The sequence below is a fragment of the Eschrichtius robustus genome, chromosome 5 (genome assembly GCF_028021215.1).
Source record: "Eschrichtius robustus isolate mEscRob2 chromosome 5, mEscRob2.pri, whole genome shotgun sequence".
In the NCBI taxonomy this organism is placed as follows: Eukaryota; Metazoa; Chordata; class Mammalia; order Artiodactyla; family Eschrichtiidae; genus Eschrichtius; species Eschrichtius robustus.
In genome coordinates, this window is record NC_090828.1 from 19,669,118 (window position 1) to 19,694,120 (window position 25,003).

At 52.0% G+C, this 25,003-nt stretch overlaps 3 protein-coding genes across 5 annotated transcripts in view; 1 reads left to right on the plus strand and 2 right to left on the minus strand.

The window, feature by feature from the left end:
* The first annotated feature begins 189 nt into the window (after positions 1 to 189).
* On the plus strand, positions 190 to 5,273 carry AAMP (angio associated migratory cell protein). Of its 3 annotated transcripts, none has more exons than XM_068544491.1 (11): positions 190 to 395; positions 876 to 1,031; positions 1,752 to 1,871; positions 2,381 to 2,520; positions 2,774 to 2,918; positions 3,199 to 3,282; positions 3,382 to 3,497; positions 3,659 to 3,762; positions 3,902 to 3,992; positions 4,117 to 4,341; positions 4,776 to 5,273. In XM_068544491.1, exons 1-10 carry the CDS (start codon positions 275 to 277, stop codon positions 4,294 to 4,296), a joined length of 1,257 nt encoding a protein of 418 aa, XP_068400592.1. In that variant the 5' UTR covers positions 190 to 274; the 3' UTR covers positions 4,297 to 4,341; positions 4,776 to 5,273. The 3 variants fall into 3 exon arrangements, with proteins under 3 accessions (XP_068400592.1, XP_068400593.1, XP_068400594.1); XM_068544492.1 differs by having other exon boundaries at positions 4,187 to 4,341; XM_068544493.1 differs by having other exon boundaries at positions 879 to 1,031; positions 4,187 to 4,341.
* Positions 5,274 to 5,538: 265 nt separating this feature from the next.
* Positions 5,539 to 8,545, minus strand: GPBAR1 (G protein-coupled bile acid receptor 1). Its single transcript, XM_068544475.1, has 2 exons — positions 8,372 to 8,545; positions 5,539 to 6,699 (listed from the first exon to the last, which is right to left on the minus strand). The coding sequence occupies exon 2, from the start codon at positions 6,652 to 6,654 to the stop codon at positions 5,665 to 5,667; it is 990 nt and encodes a 329-aa protein (XP_068400576.1). The 5' UTR covers positions 6,655 to 6,699; positions 8,372 to 8,545; the 3' UTR covers positions 5,539 to 5,664.
* A 5,163-nt stretch (positions 8,546 to 13,708) lies between these two features.
* The window catches only part of ARPC2 (actin related protein 2/3 complex subunit 2), a 29,976-nt gene continuing 18,681 nt past the window's right edge, over positions 13,709 to 25,003 (minus strand). The window contains exons 8-11 of the mRNA XM_068544476.1: positions 19,001 to 19,127; positions 17,357 to 17,457; positions 16,926 to 17,026; positions 13,709 to 14,169 (exon numbers count right to left, since the gene is read on the minus strand). Of these exons, the coding sequence (XP_068400577.1) occupies positions 14,145 to 14,169; positions 16,926 to 17,026; positions 17,357 to 17,457; positions 19,001 to 19,127 (354 nt within the window). The 3' untranslated portion in view covers positions 13,709 to 14,144. The remainder of the gene's footprint in view (positions 14,170 to 16,925; positions 17,027 to 17,356; positions 17,458 to 19,000; positions 19,128 to 25,003) is intronic.

A 25,003-nucleotide genomic window follows, 5' to 3' on the forward strand; every position in this document is an offset into this window, starting at 1 on the left:
CGCTTGTTGCCCTCCTGTTGGGGGCGGAGTCAGGTCGGGCCGAGTTGGGTTCTCCTCTCCACGCCCCGACCCCGTCTCCCAACTCTGCCCTGTGATTGGTGGTTAAGCCAGCCCACCCCCTTCGCTATTGGTCGAGAGGCCGTCGCTCTCCCTGCCGGGGAGTCGCCTACGCCTACTTCCTCCCGAGAGGAGGAGCTCCAGTTCCGCGTCGTCGCGCAGGGCTGACTCTGGGAGGCGTTTGGGCCCGGAGAAGTGGGTTCGCCGCTTGCGCCGCATGGAGTCCGAATCGGAAAGCGGGGCCACCGCTGACACCCCTCCACTGGAGACCCTAAGCTTCCATGGTGATGAAGAGATTATCGAGGTGGTAGAACTGGATCCCGGTCCGCCGGACCCGGGTGAGAGCTGCCGATCCTCAGGCCACGGGACAGGAGGCGCTCACCCCTGGCCTTTGACCCCTGCTTCACCCCCTCCCCACCCCACCCCACCCCCACCCCACCACCCGCCACCCGCCACCCCACCGGTCATTCCTACGGACCTCCTTCGCCCTTCCCCTCTCCCCCAACCCTACACTTAGTTCTCAGGCCTGGCCGGGGTGGGGGTTCCTCTGACACCTCCCCTGGCCCTTCCCCTCACACACCCCCTTCCCATCATTCCCTCGCTCCTCCCTTACCACACGGTCCCTTGCCAACCCCAGGTCCTCAGACCTCTCCTGTCCTTCGTCACACGCCCCCTCCTCCCTAACGCCTCCCACTGCCGCTTCACCCCTTCTGTCTGACCTCACCTTGCCCTCTTGCCACACGACCACCCCAGCCTCCCCGCACTTCCCATCCCTCTTACCGCCTGCCGAACCCCATCTTTTAACCCTCTCCCCAAAGCAGACGATCTGGCCCAGGAGATGGAAGATGTGGACTTTGAGGAAGAGGAAGAAGAAGAGGGCAATGAGGAGGGCTGGGTTCTGGAGCCCCAGGAAGGGGTGGTCGGCAGCATGGAGGGCCCAGACGATAGCGAGGTCACCTTTGCATTGCACTCGGGTAGGTCTCTGAGGAGATCCATCGTAAACTCAATCCAGGTGGGCATTTGAGCATCAGCCATCCGCTGTGTCGGGAGCATTATGAGGGACACAGCGGTGGGAGAATGCTGGCCTTGCCCTGGAGGAGCTCACAGGTAGGGGGGCAGTATGATGGAATGGAGGAGAGCTTGGCTCCTGGAGTCAGTTGGGTTCAAATCCTATCCCAGCTATTCGTCTGTTTATGATCTTTATTAATGTCTGTGGGTTTTAGTTTACTTTTAAAAAGTTGTCGTTGGTAAAAGTTCCTTTATTGTGAATTACAGGTAATAGTACCTTTTGGAGCATGTTTTAGATAATCCTCTTAAATATTAGCTCTTAGTAAGGAACCAGTAACATGACACTTTCCTCACTCAGACCCCAGACTGATGGCATCCCATGCTGAGAACTGTAAGCGCTGCACGTGTACCTTGCTCTTGTCCAGGGCATCAGTGTGGGGTGGTGAAGGGAACAGCACCGAAGGGGGATCTGTCCTGGAGAAGGACTTAGAGTTCGGCAAGCTTGGGGAGGGATTTCTCCAACAACCTGATGCTTGAAACTTAGAAGAACTTGGATGCACCCTTCTTTTCCAGGAGGAAAGACGTGTTACTTTGGGTGGAAGGGGGTGGGCTTCCCAAAGGTCCCGAAGGACAGAACCCTAGGTGGGAGCCCCGTCTCCTTACTCATGGAGTATCTCTTGGGACAGCATCTGTGTTTTGTGTGAGCCTGGACCCCAAGACCAACACCTTGGCAGTGACAGGGGGCGAAGATGACAAAGCCTTTGTGTGGAGGCTCAGCGATGGGGAACTGCTCTTTGAGTGTGCAGGTGAGCGGGCCTGGGTGAGGTCCTGCCCCTTTTGAGGTCTTAGGGGGCTGGCCTGCAGTGGTTGTGCATCCAATAGCCATTTATTGACTCCCGTTTTGCCAGCTCTATACTTGGCCTGAGGGCTCCAAAGAATATCATGGTCTGTTGTGGGCATGGGAGAGGAAGGCACTGATTGGCTGAGGGAGTCAGGGAAAGGCCTGGGAGGAGGTGACACTAGTGAAGGAGAATTGGGGCAGGAAGGAGGCTGTGAGTATTTCAGACAGAGATGTGGAGCGGACAGAATGGGGAAGACATAGGCCTGGGTTGAGTGGGGGGCCAGCAGTGTCTCCCCTGGGGAGACATGGGGATGTTGGCTCCTGGAGCAGCTCTGAGTTTGGTTACCTGTTCTGCTGGGACCCATCCTTTTTTTTCCCAGCTGGTCCTTTCTGGGGGCCAGATACCTGGGTCCTGTGTCCCCAGCACCAGGTACCCTGATGTTCTCTTCTCTTTCTGCCCACTCTTCTTTGCAGGCCATAAAGACTCTGTGACTTGTGCTGGTTTCAGCCACGACTCTACCCTAGTGGCCACAGGGGACATGAGTGGCCTCTTAAAAGTGTGGCAGGTGGACACCAAGGAGGAGGTCTGGTCTTTTGAAGCAGGAGATCTGGAGGTGAGATCATCAGAGTGGGATTCAACTCTGAGGGCTGGGGGAGGGGTGAGACCTTGGGGGTCCGTGCCACCTTGAGCAGACCAAGCCAGCTCTGAGCCAGTACACTCCCAGAGTACAGCAAGAATGTCTAGGCCCATTCCCTGGGATGTCCCTGCTGACTCAGAAGTGGGGAAAGCTTGGCAGAGCTCATGGGGCAGACTCCTAGGTGAGATGGGGTGAGGGGCCTCCCTGTTGAGCCTTTGTCTCTGCCCAGTGGATGGAGTGGCACTCTCGGGCACCTGTCCTACTGGCGGGCACGGCTGACGGCAACACCTGGATGTGGAAGGTCCCGAATGGTGACTGCAAGACCTTCCAGGGCCCCAACTGCCCAGCCACCTGTGGCCGAGTCCTCCCTGATGGTGAGAGCAGCTTTCCTGAGTGCAGAGAGGTGGGGACCAGGGTTACGCGTCTCCCTGGCTCCCTCCTGGGCCACCGCCAGCAAACTCTGAGGCCTGCTCTCGGGAGCACTGACCTCCCAGGCCCCAGAGCAGATAGCTCCCCCTTTCCACCCGGAACTGGGTCTTCCCTGGGGCACTGTGTGTTCCCTCACTTCCTTGCCCCCATCCCCTCCCTCCCCTGCTGATATGTCTGAGTGTGCTATCTGTTCTTCTCTCTTCATCTCCATCTCTGGCCCTTTAGGGAAGCGAGCTGTGGTCGGCTATGAAGATGGCACCATCCGGGTTTGGGACCTGAAGCAGGGAAACTCTATCCATGTACTAAAAGGTATCTGAGGTGGGGAAAGTGTTAACCTAGGCCTTTGTGGGGCAGGGGCTGAGACCTGGGACAGGATGAAATCCGACTTATTCCTCTACTTCATTCTAGGGACCGAGGGTCACCAAGGCCCTCTGACCTGTGTTGCCACCAACCAGGATGGCAGCCTGATCCTAACTGGCTCTGTGGACTGCCAGGCCAAGGTGGTCAGTGCCACCACCGGCAAGGTGAGTGGGACCTGGAGTCTGGCTCTGGGGCCCTCCACTTTCCGTGTCTCCTCCCCTTCCTCTCTTATTCTTCACCCAGCCTCCTTGCCCCACTGCCTTTCTTCTCTTAATAGAGGACCATGTTTCCAGGCTCTTCTCTGATCCTCTCCCCTGGCTCATAGGTGGTGGGCGTTTTCAGACCCGAGACCGTGGCCTCCCAGCCCAATCTGGGAGAAGGGGAGGAGAGCGAGTCCAACTCCGTGGAGTCCTTGGGCTTTTGCAGTGTGTGAGTGTGAGCGGGGCCTCAGCCTGACACAAGAGCAGGGGGCTTGGGGGAGGGGGCCTGGGCTGGGGGACCAGGGAGGACCAAAGGGCCCCGAGTCCAGGTCCCTCCACGAGCTGTCGTGATACTCTCCTCTGCCCAGGATGCCTCTGGCAGCTGTCGGCTACCTGGATGGGACCTTGGCCATCTATGACCTGTCTACGCAGACCCTCAGGCACCAGTGTCAGCACCAGGTACAGGCAGCCTGGAGCCATGGCCATGGCCATGGGAATCCCAGGTCTCTGGGAGCGTCTGCCCCATACCTGGCTCCTGTCTGGTCCTTCCCTATGGCCCATGGTCCCTCCCTCCTTCCTTGAGAGTTGGGAGCAGATGCCTGTCGGCTCTCCCGCCCCTGACCGCACGCCGCTTCTGCCGTACCCTGCTGCAGTCGGGCATCGTGCAGCTGCTGTGGGAGGCGGGCACCGCCGTGGTTTACACTTGCAGCCTGGACGGCATTGTGCGCCTCTGGGACGCTCGGACCGGCCGCCTGCTTACTGACTACCGGGGCCACACGGCCGAGATCCTGGACTTTGCTCTCAGCAAGTGAGTGAATTGGGCAAGGGCTGGGGTCTCTGTGTATTTGGAAGGTGGGAATAGCACATGGGGGGGGTCACAGGGTCTTTAGGGTGCAGGGGGTGATGCCCACGGGCAGCTGGGCCCCAAGGCCTGGGCCTGCCTGTGAGGCAGGAGTGCTGGCAGGCCTGCGGGAGTCGTCTTCTGTTGACGGTGCGGCCTCACATCTCATCCCCCGGCGCAGGGGCTGGGACCCCTTCCCCCATGCGGGCAGCTCTCCTCTGATCCCCTTGCTGGTTGCTGGCTTCAGGCGTGTTCACTGGGTGTGGGTCGGCCCAGCGCCAGGCACTAGGGGTCTGGAGTTGAGGATGAGCTGGAGGAGGCCCCCAGAGGGCCCCTGGGTGGTGGGCCTGGGGTGGGCCTGAGGTCTTCCAGTCCCTCCCAGCTGGGTCTTCTGTCCACAGAGATGCCTCCCTGGTGGTGACCACGTCAGGAGACCACAAAGCAAAAGTATTTTGTGTCCAGAGGCCTGACCGCTAACGGCTGCAGCCTCTGCTTTGTGTCTGGTGTGGAGAGGGCACAGAGAGACCCCCATCAGCAGAGGCGGTAGGGTAGGAGGGAAAAGGAGGGGACGGGCCTCGGACTCACTTTCCAGCCACTTCAGACTGACTTGCCCCCTCTCTGTCCCTTTCTTCTCTTAAGAGACCCACCTCTTGGGCCCCTCCTTCCCGCCCTGTCCCTCGTAGTCCTCGCCCAGACCTGGCAGGCCCTTCAGAGGGAGGTTCAGACCTCTTTCTCTTTCACTTCCTTTGCTGGTGTGAGCCATGGGGGTGTGTATTTGTATGTGGGGAGTAGGTCTTTGAAGTTCCCGTTCTTTCCCTTCCCAAGTCTCTGGGGGTGGAAAGGAGGAAGAGATATTAGTTAACAGATTTTAAAAATGTAAATAAAATATACTTCCCAGAGACATGTCTGTGTGGATTTTGTGGTGGCCGGACATGGGGAGGAACCGGTGGGGGGCGTGTCAGGGTGAGGCTCCCTGCCACACCTGCTGGGTCTCAAGGTGCCTCAGCTCACCCCTCAGGCAGCAGCAGCCTCACCTACAGCTGCCTGCCTGTCTGGAACTGGAATCTCCCTGGATCCTCTAGGTTCTTTCTGCAGCTGCTCACCTGTCCCTCCCTCGCTAAGATATGGAATGAGATAACCATAAGCTGGGAGCCAGGGGAGCTTTATTCAGTCAGGGTGGGGTCATATAGGGGCAGGGTCTCTGATCCAGAGGTGTGGGGGTAAGTGGAGATGGGCTTGGTGGCCAAGATGGATGGATGCTTCTAGTAGGAACGAGCAGAGGCCCTTCCTCTAGTTCAAGTCGAGGTCCATGCTGCTTTGGTTGCTGGTGTGGTAGGCAGGGCTGGGTCCAGGACTGCCCTGGGGTCTTCCCCGCAGCACCTGGAGCCACCTCTGGGCGGCCGCCCTCCAGGGGGCCGTGTAGCGCTGATCACCCAGCCCCATGGCCACGGGCACGGCCGCCGCACTGGCGCTGCCCAGGGAGATGAGGGACAGCAGAGTTCCAGGCCCCAGCGGCGGGCGCTGCTCATAGGCCAGGACGGAGAGGAGCAGGGTGGCCACGTAGGGCCCCCAGCACAGCCCGAAGAGCAGCGTGGCTCCAGCCTGTGCCCTGGCCTGCCGCCAGGTGAGGGCGCGGGCCAGGGCCGAGGGCGCGCCGCGGCACACGGCCCGCTCCAGCCGGCAGATGTCCTGCAGCTGACGGCGGGCGGTGGCCAGCACGCGGACCGAGAGGAGGGCGGCAGCGCCCACGGCGGGCAGCAGGAGCCCATAGACTTCGAGGTAGAGGTAGGGGGCTGGGAAGACAGCCTGGGAGCTGCAGTTGGCCCCAGGGGCCCAGTGGTTCCAGCCCAGGGCAGGCAGGCTGGCAAAGAGCAGGGGGCCAGCCCAGGTGAGGAGCAGGGCCGTCCGGGTGCTCCCGCGGGGCCGCAGAGGCCGCAGCACTGCCATGTAGCGCTCCCCGTGCACCAGCAGGAGGTTGGCAAGCAGGGAGAGGAAGGAGAAATTGGGAGCCAAGTAGAGGAAGAGGCAGGACCAGTAGCCCCGGCGGCTCTGGTTCCACAGGCCTGGCAGCGCGGGCAGCGCCAGCCCGGTGAGCAGCCCGGCCAGCAGCAGGCTCAGGAAGAAGCAGCCAGCGGGTGGGCTGCGCAGGCGGTGGTCCCTGGCGATGCCCAGGGCCAGGAACATGTTGGCAGCGACGATGAGGCTTGCCAGGGCCAGGTAGAGCCCCAGGGCCCCTGCGGGAATGGGGCTGGGCATCTCCCTGGTGCTGTTGGGTGTCATCTTGGGCCTGGGGACGGGGGAGGCCTGGAGCAGCAGTGGGCATGCCTAGATGGAAGATGGGGCGACGGGAGTTAGGGTGGGGCTGCAGGTCACTGTCCTCCCGGCAAGGCTGCACATTAATCCAGAGGTTGCAGACCAACAGACTGTGGGCCATATCCTGCTTGCTGATAACACGTTTTTCCCCCAATGAATTGCCAATTAAAATTTACATAAACATTCATATTTTTGGCTTAAAAAAAATCAGGTCCTGCCTGTAGGGTAGCAGCCAGCTGGAGTCGAGTGGCGGCTGCCTTCAGACAGCTCCCACAGTCCCCACCCAGCCCTTCGCCCATTTCTGTTATCTGTCTGGTCCTCTCTGGGCAGCTGTGTTTATGCCTCTGTTTAGGCTGAAAAGTGGACCCACCCATCCCCAAAGCATTTTGACCATCCCTGCCTCCACCAGGTGAGGCCTCTAACAAATTAGCTGAAAGGATAGGATAGGGTCTGGCTGGTTGTGTAGTGGTCCTCTGGCCAGTCAACAGGTGATGGCCTCCTTCGGGCTGGGGCCAGAGCCGGGACAAGGGACTCGGGGTGGGTGCTAAATGAAGGAGGGCGGTCCCTGTCTTCAGATGCTCGCAGGCTGGTCGGCACCCAGGCATTAAGAGGTGGTAGGTTGCTAAGGATTCGGGGTGGAGGTAGGGGCAGAAGTCACCCTTGAGGCAGGGCTCACTGAGTTAGTGACGAGGCCAGGGCAATGGGTGGCAGCAAGGGGTTGCCGGGTCCCTTGCACCTCCCCTCCATCCGCCTTGTCACCAGTTACACCTCAGTGAGCAGCCTCCGGGTAGGACTTCCAGCCCATAAACTTGACGCGTCCCTACCACTCTAGCAACAGGGCCTTTCCTGGGAACTGGAGGAGGGGAGGAGTTGCTGGGAGGGGGGAGGGTTGGCAGTGAATGTGCAGATGCCAGCGGCAGAGGGCTGAAGCGAGCCCAGAGAGGGAGGAGGAGCCGCTGGGCAGGGCCTGGCCTCTCTGTGGCTCTGACCTGTCCCAGTCCTCCCATGCCCTGTCCCCACTGCCACATCATAGGGATGGGGGACAGGGGAGGGGTCCTGGGCCCTGTGGGAACTCCTGCTTCTGTCAAGGGGAGCAGCCGCTGTTGCTAGGATTAAAGTCAAGAAGGAAAGGATTCCTACTTGCCCCCTCCCCCGGGTCAGAGGATCAGAGGGCCCCATGGCCACCCTGAGAGAAGGAGATGTTGCGCCTTCTATCCCCAGCTCCCCTCAGGTCCCCCAAGCTGCTGCACCCCTTTACCCTCAGCTTCTGTTTCTTCTTCCTCAACCTCCCCCAGTGCCGTCCGCTGGGAACATCTTTGCCTCTCCAGCGGCCCTCCAGTTTCTGTTCCCCTTCATCTCTGCACTGTCAACTTTATTAAACCCCAGGAGACCTCAGAATCCGTTACTTCAAAACTGGACTCTGGAGTCATGGGCTGGAGCTCCCAGCTCTTCACTGGAGTGAGTCTCCCACCCTACCTCCAACAGAGCAGCGAGAAAGGCAGGGTCAGCCGCCAGGGCGACTTCCCAGCAGTCTTATGGGTATGCTGGCTGTGTGACCCGCACAACCCGGAGGCTCTGGTGGCTCGGGCTGGGTGCAATGGCCTCTGCAGGATCTGGGGCCGAGGTCTCCAGGTGTGGCCCCGGGGGCCGGGTGGGGAAGGGGGAGAGGGGGGTAGCTACTCACATGGCTGTGGGGGACAGGTGTTGCTCCCCCAGCCTGGGCTTTCCTCTGAGTGTCAGGGAGTTGCCGCAGCCAGCACTGCAGGGCTTCTGGCGATGTCTGGTGTCCTGACCGGTGAGGGCATGGTACCTCCACTGTGCGGGGACAGCAGGGCCCCGGCTCTCCACTGCCCTGGCTCTGCCCTCGCCTGGGTTCCTGGAAGGATGGAGCTGAGGCTGGCGGGGATCAGCCTGGCCCCGCCTCTGGGGGGTGGGACCTGGCACACCCTGAGCTGCAGTACTGGGAGGCCTTCCTCCCCTTTCTCCAGTGCCCCCTCCTTACCCTCCTGTACCAGTGGCCCCCTCTCCAGCCACTGGCCATAGCTTGCCACCAAGAAGGCAGGTCACCCAGCTTGGAGCCCTCTGGCCTGCTACTGCTTAGCTAATCTGAGAAATGCATTCCAGCTAGTGAGCAATGATTTAGTCTACCTTCCCCACTTCCCAGCTCATATATTTACATTTTATGAGCCTTAAACCCCTGGAGTGGCCAGCCGACAGCGCGTTCACCTCTGTAATTCTGCCAGTCCGCATAGTGGTGTGTGTCTGATGGTGGTGGTGGTGGGGGGGGATGTTTGGAATATGAGAATCTTCACTGCCCACCCTTCCTATCACCTGGTAGGGAATTTCAGCTTATAAAGCCAGGCTTGCCTTCCAGAATCTGGGGTCATTCCACACTTTTCTCAACTACTTTGTGAGTCACGTTCTGGGCTATGAGGCACAAATAGCTCTGGGGGTGTGACTTGGGGCAAGCTACCTCTGGGCCTCAATTTTCTCACCTGTAAAATGGAAACAAGGAAAACCACCTGTCAGTGTTGTTGTGGGGAATACCATGGGATAACATGTAACTGCATACATCCCAGTACCTGACACCTAACGGGCGAGGGTTCTCAACAAGTGATTCCCTTCTTCCCTCCTCCATGATGACTAAGAGGCATGAGCCAGTGCTGGAATCCGAAAGCCTGGGTTTAAATCTCAGAATCCTTTTTGGATCCTATCTTTTTGGCTGTGTAAACTTGAGTAAATTATTAAAGTTCTCTTACCTTAATTTCCTCATCTGCAAAATGGGGCTCATATTGTATTCACCTATTGTGAGACTATATGAGAAAACGTGTGCGGGACTTTGGCAGTCTAGTGGTTAAGACTCTGCGCTTCCACTGCAGGGGGCACAGGTTGGATCCCTCGCGGTTGGGATACTGCATGCTGCGCAGTGCAGCCAAAAAAAAAAAAAAAAAAAAAAAGAAAATGTGTGATAAGGACTTGGGTCAGTGCTCGGCACAGAAGCACTCAATGAAAGGGAATTCTGGCCTTCTCTGCACGTCCCTTCCCTCCAGCCACCTGTCTCCTCTGAGAATTCCATTGAGAAAGGCTGATAGAGAGCCTGTGAAAAGCAAGAGGGGAATGACACTTTCACTCCACAGGGAAACACAAGAAACTAGGTAGAGTGAGAGGAAGGGCAAGTTCAAGGCTAGGAAGTCCCAATTTCCAGCTTGTGTCAAGTGAGGCTTTGGGGTGAGGGAGAGAAGCAGTTACACTCTCTTGAGGCCTGAAATGGGAGGGAACAGGTTAAAACTGCAGCAAGAAAGCTGGAGTTTAGACATTAGGAAAAACCTCCTTGTAGACGGAGCAAGGGGTCTTCTGTGCTCTCTCGGGTAGACCTGGGCCTGAAGGGCTGGAGGCCTGAGAGGTCTAGCTCTGCCAACCCTGCACAGCAGTCAGGAGTCCTGGAGAGAAGGACCTCTGTTGGGACAAAAACTGGGAAGAGGAAAGCACCCAGCCTCAAACCCAGCCTCAGGGGAGCTGGTGCGTGGGAGGATGCTGCGTTCCAGTGGACGGCTCTCAGCCCCGTGGTATCTGGTGGTGCAGAAGTCAGAGGCTCTGGGAGAGTTCAGCCTGGGGCCTTGACAGAAGTGGGAGTGGGCCCCCTCCGATATTGGATTGCCAGGAATAAACAGACCTCCTTCTGTTCCCAGCCCTGGCCTCCTCCCTGCAGGATCCAGGATGTCTGTGTTTCTTCTTCGCTACTCTGTCTAAACAGTGTGTGTGGGATGACGTGTAAAGAACAAGTTCGGGAGCCGGAGCCGGGGAGCCTGGGTTCTGTCCTCAGCTCAGCCCTGTTTCCTCCTTATTGGATCATCTAGTTCCTCTCTGTTCCATCAGTCCCTGGGACTGACTTATCCCCAGCCTTCTCTCCTTCACCCACAGGAGGGCTCTGGTGCAGGCAGTTTTCAGATGCTCCACCCAGCGGATCTGTGGGCCCTAGAGTTCCCCACCTCAGTCCCTGTTCTCCTCTCAGGTAGAGCCTGTATCACGGTGCCCAATCTGGACTGTGGCAGGAGACCCACCTGGGTCTCCTTCGTGCACCCCATTCTCCTGGAAGTTTGTCTGTCGACCCTGGGTGTCTGGCACTGGGTGGTGAGGGCTGGGGGTACTCACCGCCTGGGTGAACAGAGGCAAAGGGGCACTGGGTGGCTCCCCATAGGCTACAGCAGAGGGGCCCTTGGGAGCCTCTGAAGGGCTCTGGGGACAGTCCTGTGACCAAGTCTGGCCAGGATCCGGGCTTCAGGAAGACTTTAAAGTCATCTATATGGGCAGAGGAAACTCCGGTCCTTCCTGTCAGGCCTAAACGACAGATACTTCAAGTCTCCCTCGGAGTCACACAAATTGCAGTGCTTTTAGCAATCCCCAGAAGGGGGCAGCATTGCTTGAAATCAAAATAGCCCCCCGAGGCGACCCAGGCTTTGGTCTTAGGCCTCTGTAGCTGCTGGGACGAGGGTCCATCAGGCCTACTTCGAATGAGACTGAAGGGAACTGAAATGGTAACTGTCAAGTATCAGCTCTGGGTTGAAGGGCTGACGCAGCAGCTGGCATTACTTCCTCTTCCTGGCTTCAACTTCATGTCCTCCGGTTCCACACCTCCACTTCCTGTTACAGTCTTATTTGCTTTTCCATCAAGCTCCTGGTTCTTAGCTTGCCCAGGTCGCACTTTATCCAGACTTGGAGATTCCCACCAACACCCTTCTCAACCCACACTGCAGTTTGAGGGCCACCAAACAGTGAAAAATATCACCGTTTTTGGTGAGGACCTGAAAAACCCCAAGGCAGAATGACCTTGGTTTATGCTGGACTTGGCCTCTCAGCAGTCCTGCCACTCTGATCCTCTTAAGAGTACAAGAATGTAACTAAGATTTATTAGACGGTGTTATCAATGATAATTATAGGCATTATAAATGCCTACAATGTGATAGGCACTTATTTTCTGTTCTCTATTCCTTTTAAGAGCCCTGTGAAATAGGTGGTGTCATGTCCAACCAAAGATGAGGCCATTGGGGCTCAGATTAAGAAATTTACCCAGTCACATAGCTATTAAGTGGTGGAACATGGATTTAAACCCAGGTCTGTCTTAAACACAGTTTCCACCTCTCCAGCTTATATCCCAGCTCATCTATACCTCCCAGGTATGGACCTTTAGGGTAAGGCAGCAAATCAGCAGCAATTGAGACTAGATCTCGTTTTTCGACGCCCACATTCTCTCAGCATGCCGACCCTCAGCTTGAGACCTCCCTCCTCCTACAATTCTATGGGCTTTGGCTGAAGTTACAGTGCACCTTTGTCCACAAAGGGGACGGAGGGTCCTTGAGAAAGAGTTAAGTGTGCCCTGGAAATAGATGAAGACAAAGGAGCAAGTCTGGAGAGGGGTTTTCACCAGCATGGGTTTTTATGCTGACAAAGTCTTGGAATTAAGACAATTCCTTCGGGTTTATTAAAAAATATTTAATGCCTCCTTTTCTCCTAACTCCATATTTTCTAAGCAACTTTGGTTTTGCCATTTACAGCACTTTTCAGAAATCTGATCCCCATTATTGGCAAAATACAGTGAGTTCCAACTTACTAAGGAGTTATGTTCTAAAGTCAGCAGGACAGCAAAAACAACTTCTGGCCAAAATTACCCTTGCAAACCCCTTCACAATAGCTCCTGGGGTACAGAACACATCTATGTCACCGTCTCTCAATAGATCTAGTTTAGCCCAGTTTTCCATCCACCAGAAGTAGGTGATGAGGTGCCACATCCCAGGAAAACACTGGGAAGACTCGATGCGGTGGACTCTCTCCACTGAAAGTCATGGTCAGCCCCACCAAGGGGACAGCACTCTCCGGGGCACATATTTGTTGAGGGGATGGGAACGTAACTGATCCTGAGTAAAACGAAGCCAGGATGACTAAATGACCTGTTGCTTTTAAATCTGACCATGACCCACAGTAAAAAGACATTTTTACAATCTAGTCAACATGTCTATAATTAAAATGTATTTCAAAATCAGTACTTACCCTTAATAGGAGTGACGCATTCTGATTAGTATATATATACTATTCTATTTTTTAAAAACGTTGATGAAGTCACACGTGAAAAAAAATGCACGGAAAACACAACACACACACACACACACAAATGAGTGTATGCAAAACTGGTGAAATCCGAGCAAGGCTGGGACTGTGTCAATGTCAACTTCCTGGCTGTGATACTGTACTACAGAATTTCTGTACTATTTCTTACAACTGCAGTGAATGTACAATTATCTCACAATAGTTTAGGAAATAAAAACGTCAGGACATTTCGCAATTCATTAACAGTCTCAAACCAGTTTGAAACACACTGAACTTGATGGAGACAAGTTAAAAGGGGAAGCAAGAAGGTAGAAACCATTAGGGTCACCCTTAGACCATTTCAGGTGCCCCTAAAGTTCTTTTCTTTACCAAGCAAACTTTCTGAACCAATTGTATTTTAGGGATCAGTGGGGACAGCAGGCTACCTCACTAGGCTCTGTCCTGTTCATTAGGTAAGCATCTCCCACAGTGAGTTTTGTGGAGTGCCAGGCTATTGGGCTCTTGTGCGACAAAGAAACTGTGCCCAGTAGTTTGCATTAGACCCACAATGACCTGCAGAACCACACACACCATGAAACACATTTGGGGAAACGTTATACATTATTCAAGATAAAAGACTTCACCAGAAAACACATTATAAAGTGCCTGTCACTGTCCTGCGAGCTTCTTGGCCACAGATGGACAGACTTAGTAACCAAGCTTTACAGTGAGCATGTTTAAGTTTACTCAGAAATGCCAACTAAGAGCTTACCAGTGAGCCATTCTCTCCTCTACAGGGAGGCTGGGGGCGGGGGGGGGGCTCCCGAACCTAAGCTTTTCCAGTGCAGGTTTGCAGGTTCAAGGGCAGTACTGGTGCGCCCTTCATCCCTCTTCCTCTCTTGTTTGGACTCACAGTCCAGAAACCCAGTGAATTCTCGTGTAAGATAGAAAGATTTTCTTTATTAATGACCCCAACCGTGTTTCTTTAGATACAGGAGTTCTGAACTCAAATACTTAGGAGAAAACAAGTTAAGATTGCATTATCCTGCAACTCATTACCAGTAACATACTGCAAAGCAAAACAGCTTGGAAAAGAGGGGGAGGGGAAGGGGAGTGAGGGAGGGAAGATTAAGAAAAGGAATTAAGTTGATCAAGTGGAATTCTTTTTTTTCCTTTTTTTTAAATTCTTGGGAACCATGAAGTCCTTGCAAGCACAGCTCGTTTTTGCAGATTATTTTCCAAACGTGTACAAAATGGAACCAAAACGGAGAATCCCTTAAGAACCTGAAGAGGTGCAACATTAAAAGCTACGATTATCCAGTAGCAAGTGTTCCAGCCTTCAGTTGCCAGTCGCTTCCTCTTCCTGTTCCCAAGAGTTAGCGGGATGAAAACGTCTTCCCCCTTCAAAAGCAGAGAGTAAGTGTGAAGGCTGGTTTCTGTTCACCTTTCCGTCCACCCCATGCTCTGGGCTAGGAATGGGGTCCCGGAAGAGACAGCAAACACGAGGTGGTAAAGTTCCTCAGGCAGAGGTATGTAGGAATTCCAGGCATGGGCTAAGGTCCAGCTTTCACAGAAATGTCTCATCAGCTCTTCCTCCCTATTGAATACCTCGGGGAACCAAGTAATACCTGTGCTAATAAGCCCACGAGGACAGTAAATGTACCAAGTTAGACAGGAGAATCACCTGCCCACAATTTCTGGGTGGCCTAGACCTATTTGCATTTCAGACTGGGCTCAACCCTCTTCCGAGTAAAGACTTTAGGGTCCTCCTACACAGTTTATACCTTTTCGGGCTAGCAGACAGCAGTTCCTTAAATCTTTCACCATGGGGGCAGGACGTTCAAAGAAGCAACCCTCCAAACTTCCACGGTTAAAGGCGCTTCGTGCTGTCATGTGGTGACTACACTCAGCCACAGAACACTTGCCTGACTTAAGGTTCCTGAGCTGGGGTGTCCTGTTCCACCCAGTTTTTCCCCAGAATAGCCAGCTTTGGGAACAGGCTGGTTCCCAAAGATAGGGGGTGCGCATTTGGTAAAGCAGCCTGGAAGCTAGAGCTGAGAACTATGGGAAACTGAGGCAAAAATACAGGGGCTAAAACTTTCCTGCCCTGAACATCTCATCCAACCCAAAATGAAACTAAAATATTTTGTTATCCATTCCCCAATAAAAAGCTCACGTGTATTCAATTCAGGCAGAGTTCTGTGGGGTGCTGATGGCTGGCTTCTGATCATAGCAGAACCTGCCTATTTTAGGGTATGCCACGAAGCTGGCATCTGTGGCTATGCCACAGTAGAAGGAATGATACTGCCATGACACGTGGACACCTCTCTCTAACCCGCCACGCGCCTTCATGCTGCTCTGGGTTCTGAAACCTCACACAGCAGGGCAGGGGTCCTGGCTTCTCCTGCCCACCCCTTGGGAACACAATCTGGTTTTCAGGGTGGATGCAGTTGTTTACCTCGCCCTTCTCCTTTCTGGGGCCCACCTCTGCCAAAGACGTCACAAGACAGAAAAAGGCAAAGCTGCTCCTCCTAAGCTCCAGGAAGGAGGTTTATGGACAATTTGCTCATTTCAAGGATTCATCTTTTCCCAGTCCCCCATCGAGACAGGGAATTGTCCCTGCCCTCTGTCCATTGCACTTGCTTTGCAATGACCCCCCAAGACCGCTGCTGGCTGTGTTAACAGGGCAGGGGAGAAGCCCTGCAGGGAGACACTGGGTGGTGGCCGCCTGGTGGGCCCTTCTCCTGAATGGACAGGCAGCTCATGATGCCCAGCCTTCCTGTTCGGTGGGCGACAGGCTGGCCAGGTCAGGCTGCCTTCTGCTGGCTCACCTCCTGGCCTCTACTGAACTGCCTGTCTCTTCACTGGGCCTTGAAAGTGGCACAAAATTGGCTGCCTCACACTCAACGTCACCAAAGTGGTGTGGGTGAGAGAAGCAAGCAGGGAAAGGGGGACCTGTAAACTCCAGGACGGAGGCAAGGTTCTGCAGGGCAGCGAGAGCGTGCGTGCCCCAGGGCACACACCCTTCTGCCTCCCCACCTTGTGAGTTCTGCCTATTTTAGGGTATGCCACGAAGCTGGCATCTGTGGCTATGCCACAGTAGAAGGAATGATACTGCCATGACATGTGGACAGCTCTCTCTAAGCAGAGGATTGAGCTGTGGCCTGAACACTCCGCTGGCTCTGGGCAGTGGGCGGAGCTATTACAGAGAAAGGCCTTTGGTACCAATTTCCTAACGAGAGACAGGCAGCCTCTAAAGCCTAAAGAAGGAAGGGGTGACTGAACTTGTTCTGTATAAATGTCTGAGATTACAAACCCTCTACGCAGGCAACCAAGAGTCAGACACCTCTCTCATCCTGTTGAATGGCAGCAGAAACTAGCTTGGTAGAAGAGGCCAGGGGAAGGAGCCTGAAGCCCTAGGCACACCATACCTACTGAAGGTTACCCCCAAGATTACGGGGTGTTGGCAAATGCACTGGCTGTGAGGGTTGTGGCTAGGCTTAGTTCACCTCAAGATTTTTAATTCAGTGGGCACAATAGACAGCAGATCAGCACTTATTACCCTATCTGGAGAACAGGACTGCCTAAACTTCACCAGAGGGGGACCCAAGATCCGGCACCTGGCACAGACCCAAATCCCCAGGCCTCAGACCATGCTGGCCTCCTGCATGCAGAGCTTCACACCATTTAGGGCTCTCATCATCTCCATCCCTGATAAAGGTTAACTTCCTCTCCATGTAAAATTCCTGCCACGAAGTGGACCAGGAAAAAGAACAGTCAGGAGTGGTTCCAGGCCTATTTACTCAACTAAATGTCCTTAAGCAAATTACTTCATTTCTCCAAGAAGACCCTGAGAAGGACAAGACTGGCCCCTCAACTCAGGCCCAAAGAGAACACAGCTGATGTCAGTAAAAAGGTCCCTCTGTGTTTTATCCTAGCTGCCACTCTCCTCGCTCATAAAGATGTAGAAACAAGGAAACCCACTGAGAAGCGAAAACCTGTGTGTCCCATCTTTAGTCTGCTGGGCAGCTACAGGCCCAACCCTGTCTGCCTCACATGCAGCTACTGCCCAGACACCTGGGCCACCGACACCGCTACCTCCTTCTTGGTGAGCTTAGGAGAGGAAGGTGGTCCTTCTGCAGGACGGTGCGACTCACGTGATTGTTTTCATTTCTTTTTTCTCAGCATCTGGGCGTGCACGGTTCAGCACCTTGAGGAAGTCAGATGTTTTTGCCCGCATACGTGTGTGAATATAGGCCTGGAGGCAAACACAATGGGTACTGAAGCAGAGTCATCTTCTAGAAAGACAGCTTTGCTCTAATTAGCAGAAATTATCAGGAAGGTCTGGGAACATCCACCCTAGGGTTGACACAGGGCCATGCAAGGAAGCATATATTCACCTCTCTGCTATGGGGAAGGGTGAGTGAGAGATGGAGAAAGGCCATGATTTCTTGAAGCCTCGAGAACCACCTACAAGAGGTCACAGCAACAGCCTGGACTACAGAGACGACTTTCTATGGCATCAGCCCTGGCGGAGAGAATGACGCAGAGCGCAGGACACTGAGGCGCTGCAGCTGCTCTCACTCACCTTTGAGCACTTGATGTGGTAGTGCAGGTAGTCCCGGAATGTGTGGATCAGGTTGATGGTGTTGTCTCGAGCACTGGCGTTGGTGTGGCGAGGGAACAGCACTGGGCGGGGAGGGGGGGACAGGCAAGGCGTCAGGGTCTAATAACACCAATGCCAAAGGGCGGGAAGACCAGCAGCCTACAGTCAGCTCCATCTCTCCCTCCTTAAGGACCGTCCACTCATCTCATTATGCCTGGGCTTTGTCGGGGTTTCCTGCCAGTGAGTGCCAATGGAGGCGATCATGGTCGAAAACCAGAGCTCCTCAGGGAAAGGGCTTGGCCCGGGCATTCATTCCGGGTCTGGATTCTCTGGCTGTGCACTGTGAAATCTACGCCGTCTGCCACACACCTACGAGCTCCTGCCTCTGCAGCTCAGCAGCCCCTTTGGAGGATGACACTGCTGGCTACCTGGGCGGATTGTGGGGCAATCAGGATTAGAGAACAAAGCCTGCCTGTCCTCGGTCCTTGGTGCTGAAGCAGAGTAAGTCTTCAGAGAAACTAGATCCCCAGAGGGTCACGTAGTCTGTGGTGAAAACCAAACAGGAAGGGAGAAGGATCTGAGCGCCCTTGATGAGGATGGGCAGGAGGAGCTGCTTCGGCTGGGGGCTGAGAAAAGCCCCTCCTGCCGCCAACCCCCGGGAGCCCTGTGCAGGCAGGCACTCAGCCCTGCGCCTGGGCCGACCCGCACACCTCTCCTGCTGGCTCCTTGGAGTCCTCTCTACCTTCTGTAGCCACTCTACTCAGTGGTCTCACCATAAGCAAAATCCTCGAGTATAAAGGTTTGTTGAAATGAAAAGGAATGCCTCATAAGCAAGGGTGGGACCCCTGTGTCAGCTTGCCCTGAGAGAAAAGAGCACCAGGCCAGGAGATAACTACATTGCAGAGGTCCTGAGATGCTAACGACTGTTAAGTTTACCATCAGTTTAGGTACCATAAAGAGAGATGCTGCCAAATTAAACTGTGGCAGGCTGCGAATTGTGAGCTGTGTGCCAAACTCAGAGAGGAACATGAAAAAACAACGTATCTTAGATTTAATGAAACCTGGTAAATCAACTCGCTCATCTTCGATAAACTGGTGCACCTTCAGCACTGAGGTGAATTAAAGAAAACTCCAGAAAGGGGGACATTTTAGTGGCATCTGGGGCAGTGGGTGAACAAGCTGCGATCCTAAACCGTCAGCTGTAACGATGAGCCAGCCCCCTCGGCTGAAGCAACTGTGAGACGGGAGCACGTGAATTTTTTCAGGGGGAAAGTGGAGTAAGTGAATCATGGCTGGCGCTCTGGTCTAATAAGCAAAAAACCAGGAAACGCCAGAGGACACAGTATTCCCACCCAGCTGCTTAGCAATGCTTATATGGCCCTAACTCCTCACACTTGATATCACAGGCTACCCTTTTTTCCTTAGGATTTAGGAAAAATGGAAAATGATTACTGTATAAAAATAGCACTCGACCTGTACTAGTGTCCCGTGGCACGCCTCCTACAGTCATGGCAGCGGCAACAGGAACGATCGATATGCCTGCTTTCGCCCCCACCCCCCTTAACCACTTCAACTGCAGTTATGAACCCACCAAGGTGCGCAAACGCAGCCACCCGCCCCGCTCACCGAAGGTAATGTAGCCGATGTTGTCGCCCACGGCGGCATCGGTGTCTTTCAGCTCTAGAGGAGGTTCCCTGTGGCTAAAGAGGACCTGTGGGGCTGTGTGGCTGGCTCTGCGTCCTTCTTTGAACTCCTGCCAGGAGGAAGCAAAAAGCAACCAGAAGAGAATCTGGTGTGAGATGAATGGCAACTTACGCTCCAGGGTGTGCCCTATGAGTGTGACCTCTGAGCCCTCTGACCAGCAGAGGCTAAAAATAAACTACACCTAATGTGAAATATTACAAGTGCTGGCTGCTATCAATGCACTTCAGATTCAGAGGAGAGATCACAAAGTACTTAACAAGTCCGATCTTCAATGAGTGTGGAAAAGCACTGTTAATCCTTTTGCCTTTCTCTTGTTTTGGAAGAACATAGGTGATAAAATTACTTCTGAGACTAAACAGACAACAAATTGCAAAGCACTGGGAGAACCAGATTACATTCAGGATAATGACTACTGCTTGCTAGTCTCTTTTGATTTAACATGAAAAGAGGTTACATTTTTCAGGAAATTAAGAAAATTTCTGGGTGAATGGAACCCAAGCTTTACCTTGATTAAGACTTCAAGTTGGGGACTTCCCTGGTGGTGCAGTGCTTGAGAATCCGCCTGCCAATGCAGGGGACATGGGTTCAATCCCTGATCCAGGAAGATCCCACATGCCGCAGAGCAACTAAGCCCATGAGCCGCAACTACTGAAGCCCGTGTGCTCTAGGGCCTGTGTGCCGCAACTACTGAGCCCGAGTGCTGCAACTACTGAAGCCCGGTGCCAGAGCCCGTGTTCCGCAACAAGAGAACCCACCACAATGAGAAGCCTGCGTACCGCAACGAAGAGTAGTCCCCACGCAGCCAAAAAAAAAGACTTCGAGTTGAAGCCTTAACTCATTTAACCGTTGCACACAAAGCCCCTTATGAGCTGACCAATTTTTTATTCCTCCTCTCACCCCACCTCCACTTCTTCCAGTTTCATGAATACTATGCTTTCTCTGGGGTCTGAGCCTTTGCACAAGTCTTGTTTCACTGAGGTAACTTAGACCCTGTTACTGTTTAGAATTCATCAATGAGAACTTTAGACCAAATTTAAAGCCCTTCTTGGGAGAAGACAACAGTGTTAAAGAAGTTGAGCTGTCTTAGTGTTCACTGAGAAAAGGAGACTGTGTGACATGAGAATTGGAAGTCCGACTTTTGATTCTCGCTCTAGAATGGCCGTGGATGAAATCACCACCACCCTGCGTAAGAGCTCACCCTTGACAAAATGTATCCACCCTCACCAAACTACAGAAAAATGCCTAAGGAAGTAAAAACCAGGCCATTCCTTCCATGTTCTAATCTCCACATCTCAAGCTTTCCCAATCCATACATTCCTGTGTAAATAGACAAGTGATACAAGGCATCCCTGTCTCAACCCAGATCTGCAAGAACAGGACTAGATTTTCCAGCAATGCCAGTAAAACCGAGGATCCAAATTCTCTGAGTGATGGCAGAAGGATGGAACCAAAGGCTTTCCAAGGTCTCTGAGTTTTATGAGTATACTCAAAGCATGTTATACAGCAGCCATTTGGTCTGCAACGCTCTTCTACTGCTGCTCAGATATGACCTCTTCTATAACGCTATCTCCAATAGCCGGGGGGTAGCTGGCTGCTCTCCCCTCGGGGTTCCCATTCTTTTCTACAGACCTCTACTGTGATACTTTACTATTCATTAATGCATCTGCCTTGCCCACCAGGTTGTAAGTTCCTCAAGCCAAGGATCCTGCTTTTATTCATCTCTGTATGTAGTCCTCTGCCCTTCAAAGAGGCTGTCTAGCACATGGCTTGCTGAATGAAAGAAAGCACCTCTACCCTAGCTGACTTCAGTGTCAGTGTCAGGACACTGTAAAGGAGCAGGGACTATGTTTCCTTTTGCAGGTAGGAGAATACACACTGATCAGCAAGCCTTCAGTAAATGAGGAAGGATAACACCTGAGGGGGTCTAATGCCCAGTCTGGGATCTCGCCTGTTTCACCACCCTGCCTCCTGAGCTCACTGCGTGGCTTCTAAAGGTTGGTGGGAAATAAATTAACATCACTGGGTTAGGTTAGCTCCCCTTTGAATTTTGTTCCCCAAAGGAAAAATACTTGGAGAGGGAGGGAAGGATCCAAGATCATTCAAAATGGAAATTCTTAAAGCAAAGCTTCTGAGATTGCCCTTCTCTAGAAAATACCTCTCATTCTGCAACTGGGTTGGGAGGTTTTCTAACTTCTATCAGTTTTCCTCTTTAGCCTCGGGGTGGGGAAACAGAACAGATAATAACTGCCCGCCAGTATTTTCTTGTGTTTAGTAAGCTTCCTGAAGGCTCTAGTTCACTGGTACACGTGGCATTCACAACCAGCTGGAGTATTTGTAAGCCTGTGGTGACTTGGCAGTATTTCAACAGTTCTGTATATGGAAAGTGATACATTTCAAACATTTCAGACTTGGTTAACAATATACTTCTGATTTGGGGCTATCCTTTAGGCAATCTCATGTTTCTCCTTGGTTTTCTCTCTTACATAACACTTAAAAGCCAATCAACCCACCAACCAGCAGCTCTCTTTTCCTTAGTGTCCTTGTTACGTATGTATCAGCAATACTGCCTCCAGCTGGGATGTCTTTTGAGCTTCACAATACTATTTCTTTCCTCCATCAAAGCACAACTGACCACAGGAAGTTTAGAATAAACCCAAATATACACAGAAATTTAGTATATGATAAAGGCAGCATCTTAAAATCAGTAGTGTAAACATGGGCTTTTAAATAATTGCTGCTGGGACCAGTGGGTAGCCACTTAGAAAAAAAGATGTATCCACCTTTCATACCATGTACCAAGAGAAACTCCACACAGGTAATAAGATTTATGTGTAAAATATGAAACTATAAAAACACCAGGAAAATAATACAGGTAAACTTCTTTATAACCTTGCAGTAGGGACGGAGTTTCTAACTATGACTCAAAATCTGGAAGCCATAAGAGGTTGATCAATTTAACTACGTGAAAATAAAGTTCTGCATGGGGAAAAAACAAAACAAAACAACAACAAAAACAACCCACAAAGTCTAACGACTAACTGGAAAAAATATTTGCAATTCTTATCACAGAAAAAGGGCTAATCTCCCTAGTATATGAAGAAATTGAGAAGATCAATAACCCAACAGAAAAATGCGTAGGGGACATAAAGAGACATCTCACAGGAAAAAAAAAAAATAGCCTTCAGCATAAAAAAAGATGTTTTGACCTTGTTCATAAGAAAAGTAGATAGCATTTTTAACCTGTCAGATTGGCAGAAATCCAAAAGTTCAACAACACTTTGGGGAAATGGACACTCTCATGCACTGGTGGTGGGAGGGAAAATGGCACAACTTCTATGGAGAAGAGTTTGGCAATACCTTCCAAAATTACTCACTTTGAATCAGTGTTCCCAGTTCAGGAAAATATCCTATAGATATAACCCCACATGTATACAGGCAGCAAGGGGCCTCAAAAGGGGCATCTTCACAATTGCCTCAGAGGCAAATTGCTTCTGTCTTGTCTCTGAACATGGAGGAACCAGTGGTTTCCACTTAACTTCTCTTAGTTACTTACTGAACTAACTTAAAGATCTAATAATATAAAAAAATCCTAGTTCACCATACTCCAGTGTCCAAAAGGGTAACTATTGTTCCTATTGCTTTTCACGTAATAAGCGTTGAAATGAGGATGTCTACCAGATTTTCCCTGGTGCTCAGCTCATATGCCTACAAAGATAATGCCCCAAAGCCGAGCACTAGGACATCCTTATGAGTGGGTAATGGATACTCCCTGTTTTTTTCCTTATGGCAGCAATAAGCATCCCTCCAAGTCTGCCTGCCAAATTACAAAAGCAGGGATTGTGTTCTGACCAGGTTGGAGGTGCATGCCAGAATGAGAAAACAAAGACCCACAGCAAGAAGACTAGTGACCACAAGGAACTTCAAACAGCCTCCCCAGGTCACAACACTCTGTGCTGGGCATCCACTGTTCTCCCTTCTCCTAGAAATTTAAAACAACTAGGCCCAGGACAATGATCAGATGATTTACTCTGGAGGGGAAAACCAGCAAAATAAGTCCAGGTTTCTACGGTCATTTCAAATAAATTACCCCAGTCTCTGAATTTGGAGAGGGAGGCAGGGCGGATGGCTTCCTGAGCATTGCCTTCTCACATGGTGCCAGGCCCGTCACTCACTGGAGAAACTGTCAGTGCAAAAATGCAGACTTTGGGGCTTCCCTGGTGGCGCAGTGGTTGAGAGTCCGCCTGCCAATGCAGGGGACACAGGTTCGAGCCTTGGTCCAGGAAGATCCCACATACCATGGGGCAACTAAGCCCGTGTGCCACAACTACTTAGCCTGCTCTCTAGAGCCCACGAGCCACAACTACTGAAGCCCGCGTGCCTAGAGCCTGTGCTCTGCAACAAGAGAAGCCACTGCAACGAGAAGCCCGTGCACCGCAACGAAGAGTAGCCCCCGCTCGCGGCAACTAGACAAAAACCCACGCGCAGCAACGAAGACCCAACGCAGCCAAAAATAAATAAAATAAAATAAATAAATTTATAAAAAAAAAAAAATGTAGACTTTCTTTTTCCTTTTAGACAAGTGCCCTACCACATGTACTTTGAGGGAGAGCTTAAGTTCACATGCAAAAAAGAATACACAAAATTCTCCTAAGGAACAAATCTCCAGTACACTCTCCAAGATAAGATCTGTTTAAAGTATAAAAATAAGTTAAGATGCCGTCTGGAATAAAATGGAACAAGACTGGTAAAAAAACAGCCAAATCTAAATATATAGTTCATAGCTTTTAAAATTAGCTTGTCAGTCTGGATTTAGCCCAATTTCTGAGCTACTGCGTTTAATTCCTCTGTCAATTCTGCATAGAAACACATGAAATGCCTGCCTGAGGCTTACATTTAGGACCCAAGATATACATTTCTATATATTTATGTACATACACACACACTTTCGTAAGTTTGAGTACTCTCAAATGCTGTGTCAACATTCCAATTTTTCTGCACAGGGACTACAAAATTAGTTCTGATTAATTAGCTTAAACACAAAAAGCCACTACATGGGCTTCCCTGGTGGCACAGTGGTTAAGAATCCACCTGCCAATGCAGGGGACGTGGGTTCAATCCCTGGTCTGGGAAGATCCCACATGCCGCAGAGCAACTAAACCCGTGCGCCACAACTACTGAGCCTGTGCTCCAGAGCCTGCAAGCCACAACTACTGAAGCCCGCATGCCTAGAGCCCATGCTCTGCAACAAGAGAAGCCACCGCAATGAGAAGCCCGCGCACGGCAACAAAGAGTAGCCCCCACTCGCCGCAACTAGAGAAAGACCGCGCACAGCAACAAAGACCCAACACAGCCAAAAATAAATAAAATAAATAAATTTATAAAAACAAAAAAACCCCAAAAAGCCACTACAGATGGATCAAATTGAGAATATCCCTTTTGAAGATTTCCCTAGTCACTTAGACTGGCTACACATAAAGTATTCTCACTATATTAAGCACAACTGTCTTTCAACTCAACCTGGCAAAAGAGATTCTGTCCCAGAATTCTTAAATCTCATCACCCTGCTAAGGAACAGAATGAACGTAAAAAGTTTTTTGAAATTTAACCACTGTACTAGATTTTGAATGCTGAGCCATCTCAGAAGAAACCAGCCAGGATACCACTCACCAATGAGCTCTCACATCCTAAAGCCAGCAACTGGTTAGCAGACAGCATGACAAAGCCACAACGGGTGTATTGTGTCAGACCTGAGTCCAACCACACCAGAAATCCAATTACAAAATGTCCTGCTAAACCCCATTATTCTTCTAGTAGATGAGCTTCTTCTGAGGGAGGCACTCCCTCCATGGGGACCTCGGTCAAACTCAGACCCCGTCTCTTCACTGTCAGTTCAACAACTCTACCCTATTAATGCATTACCTACTA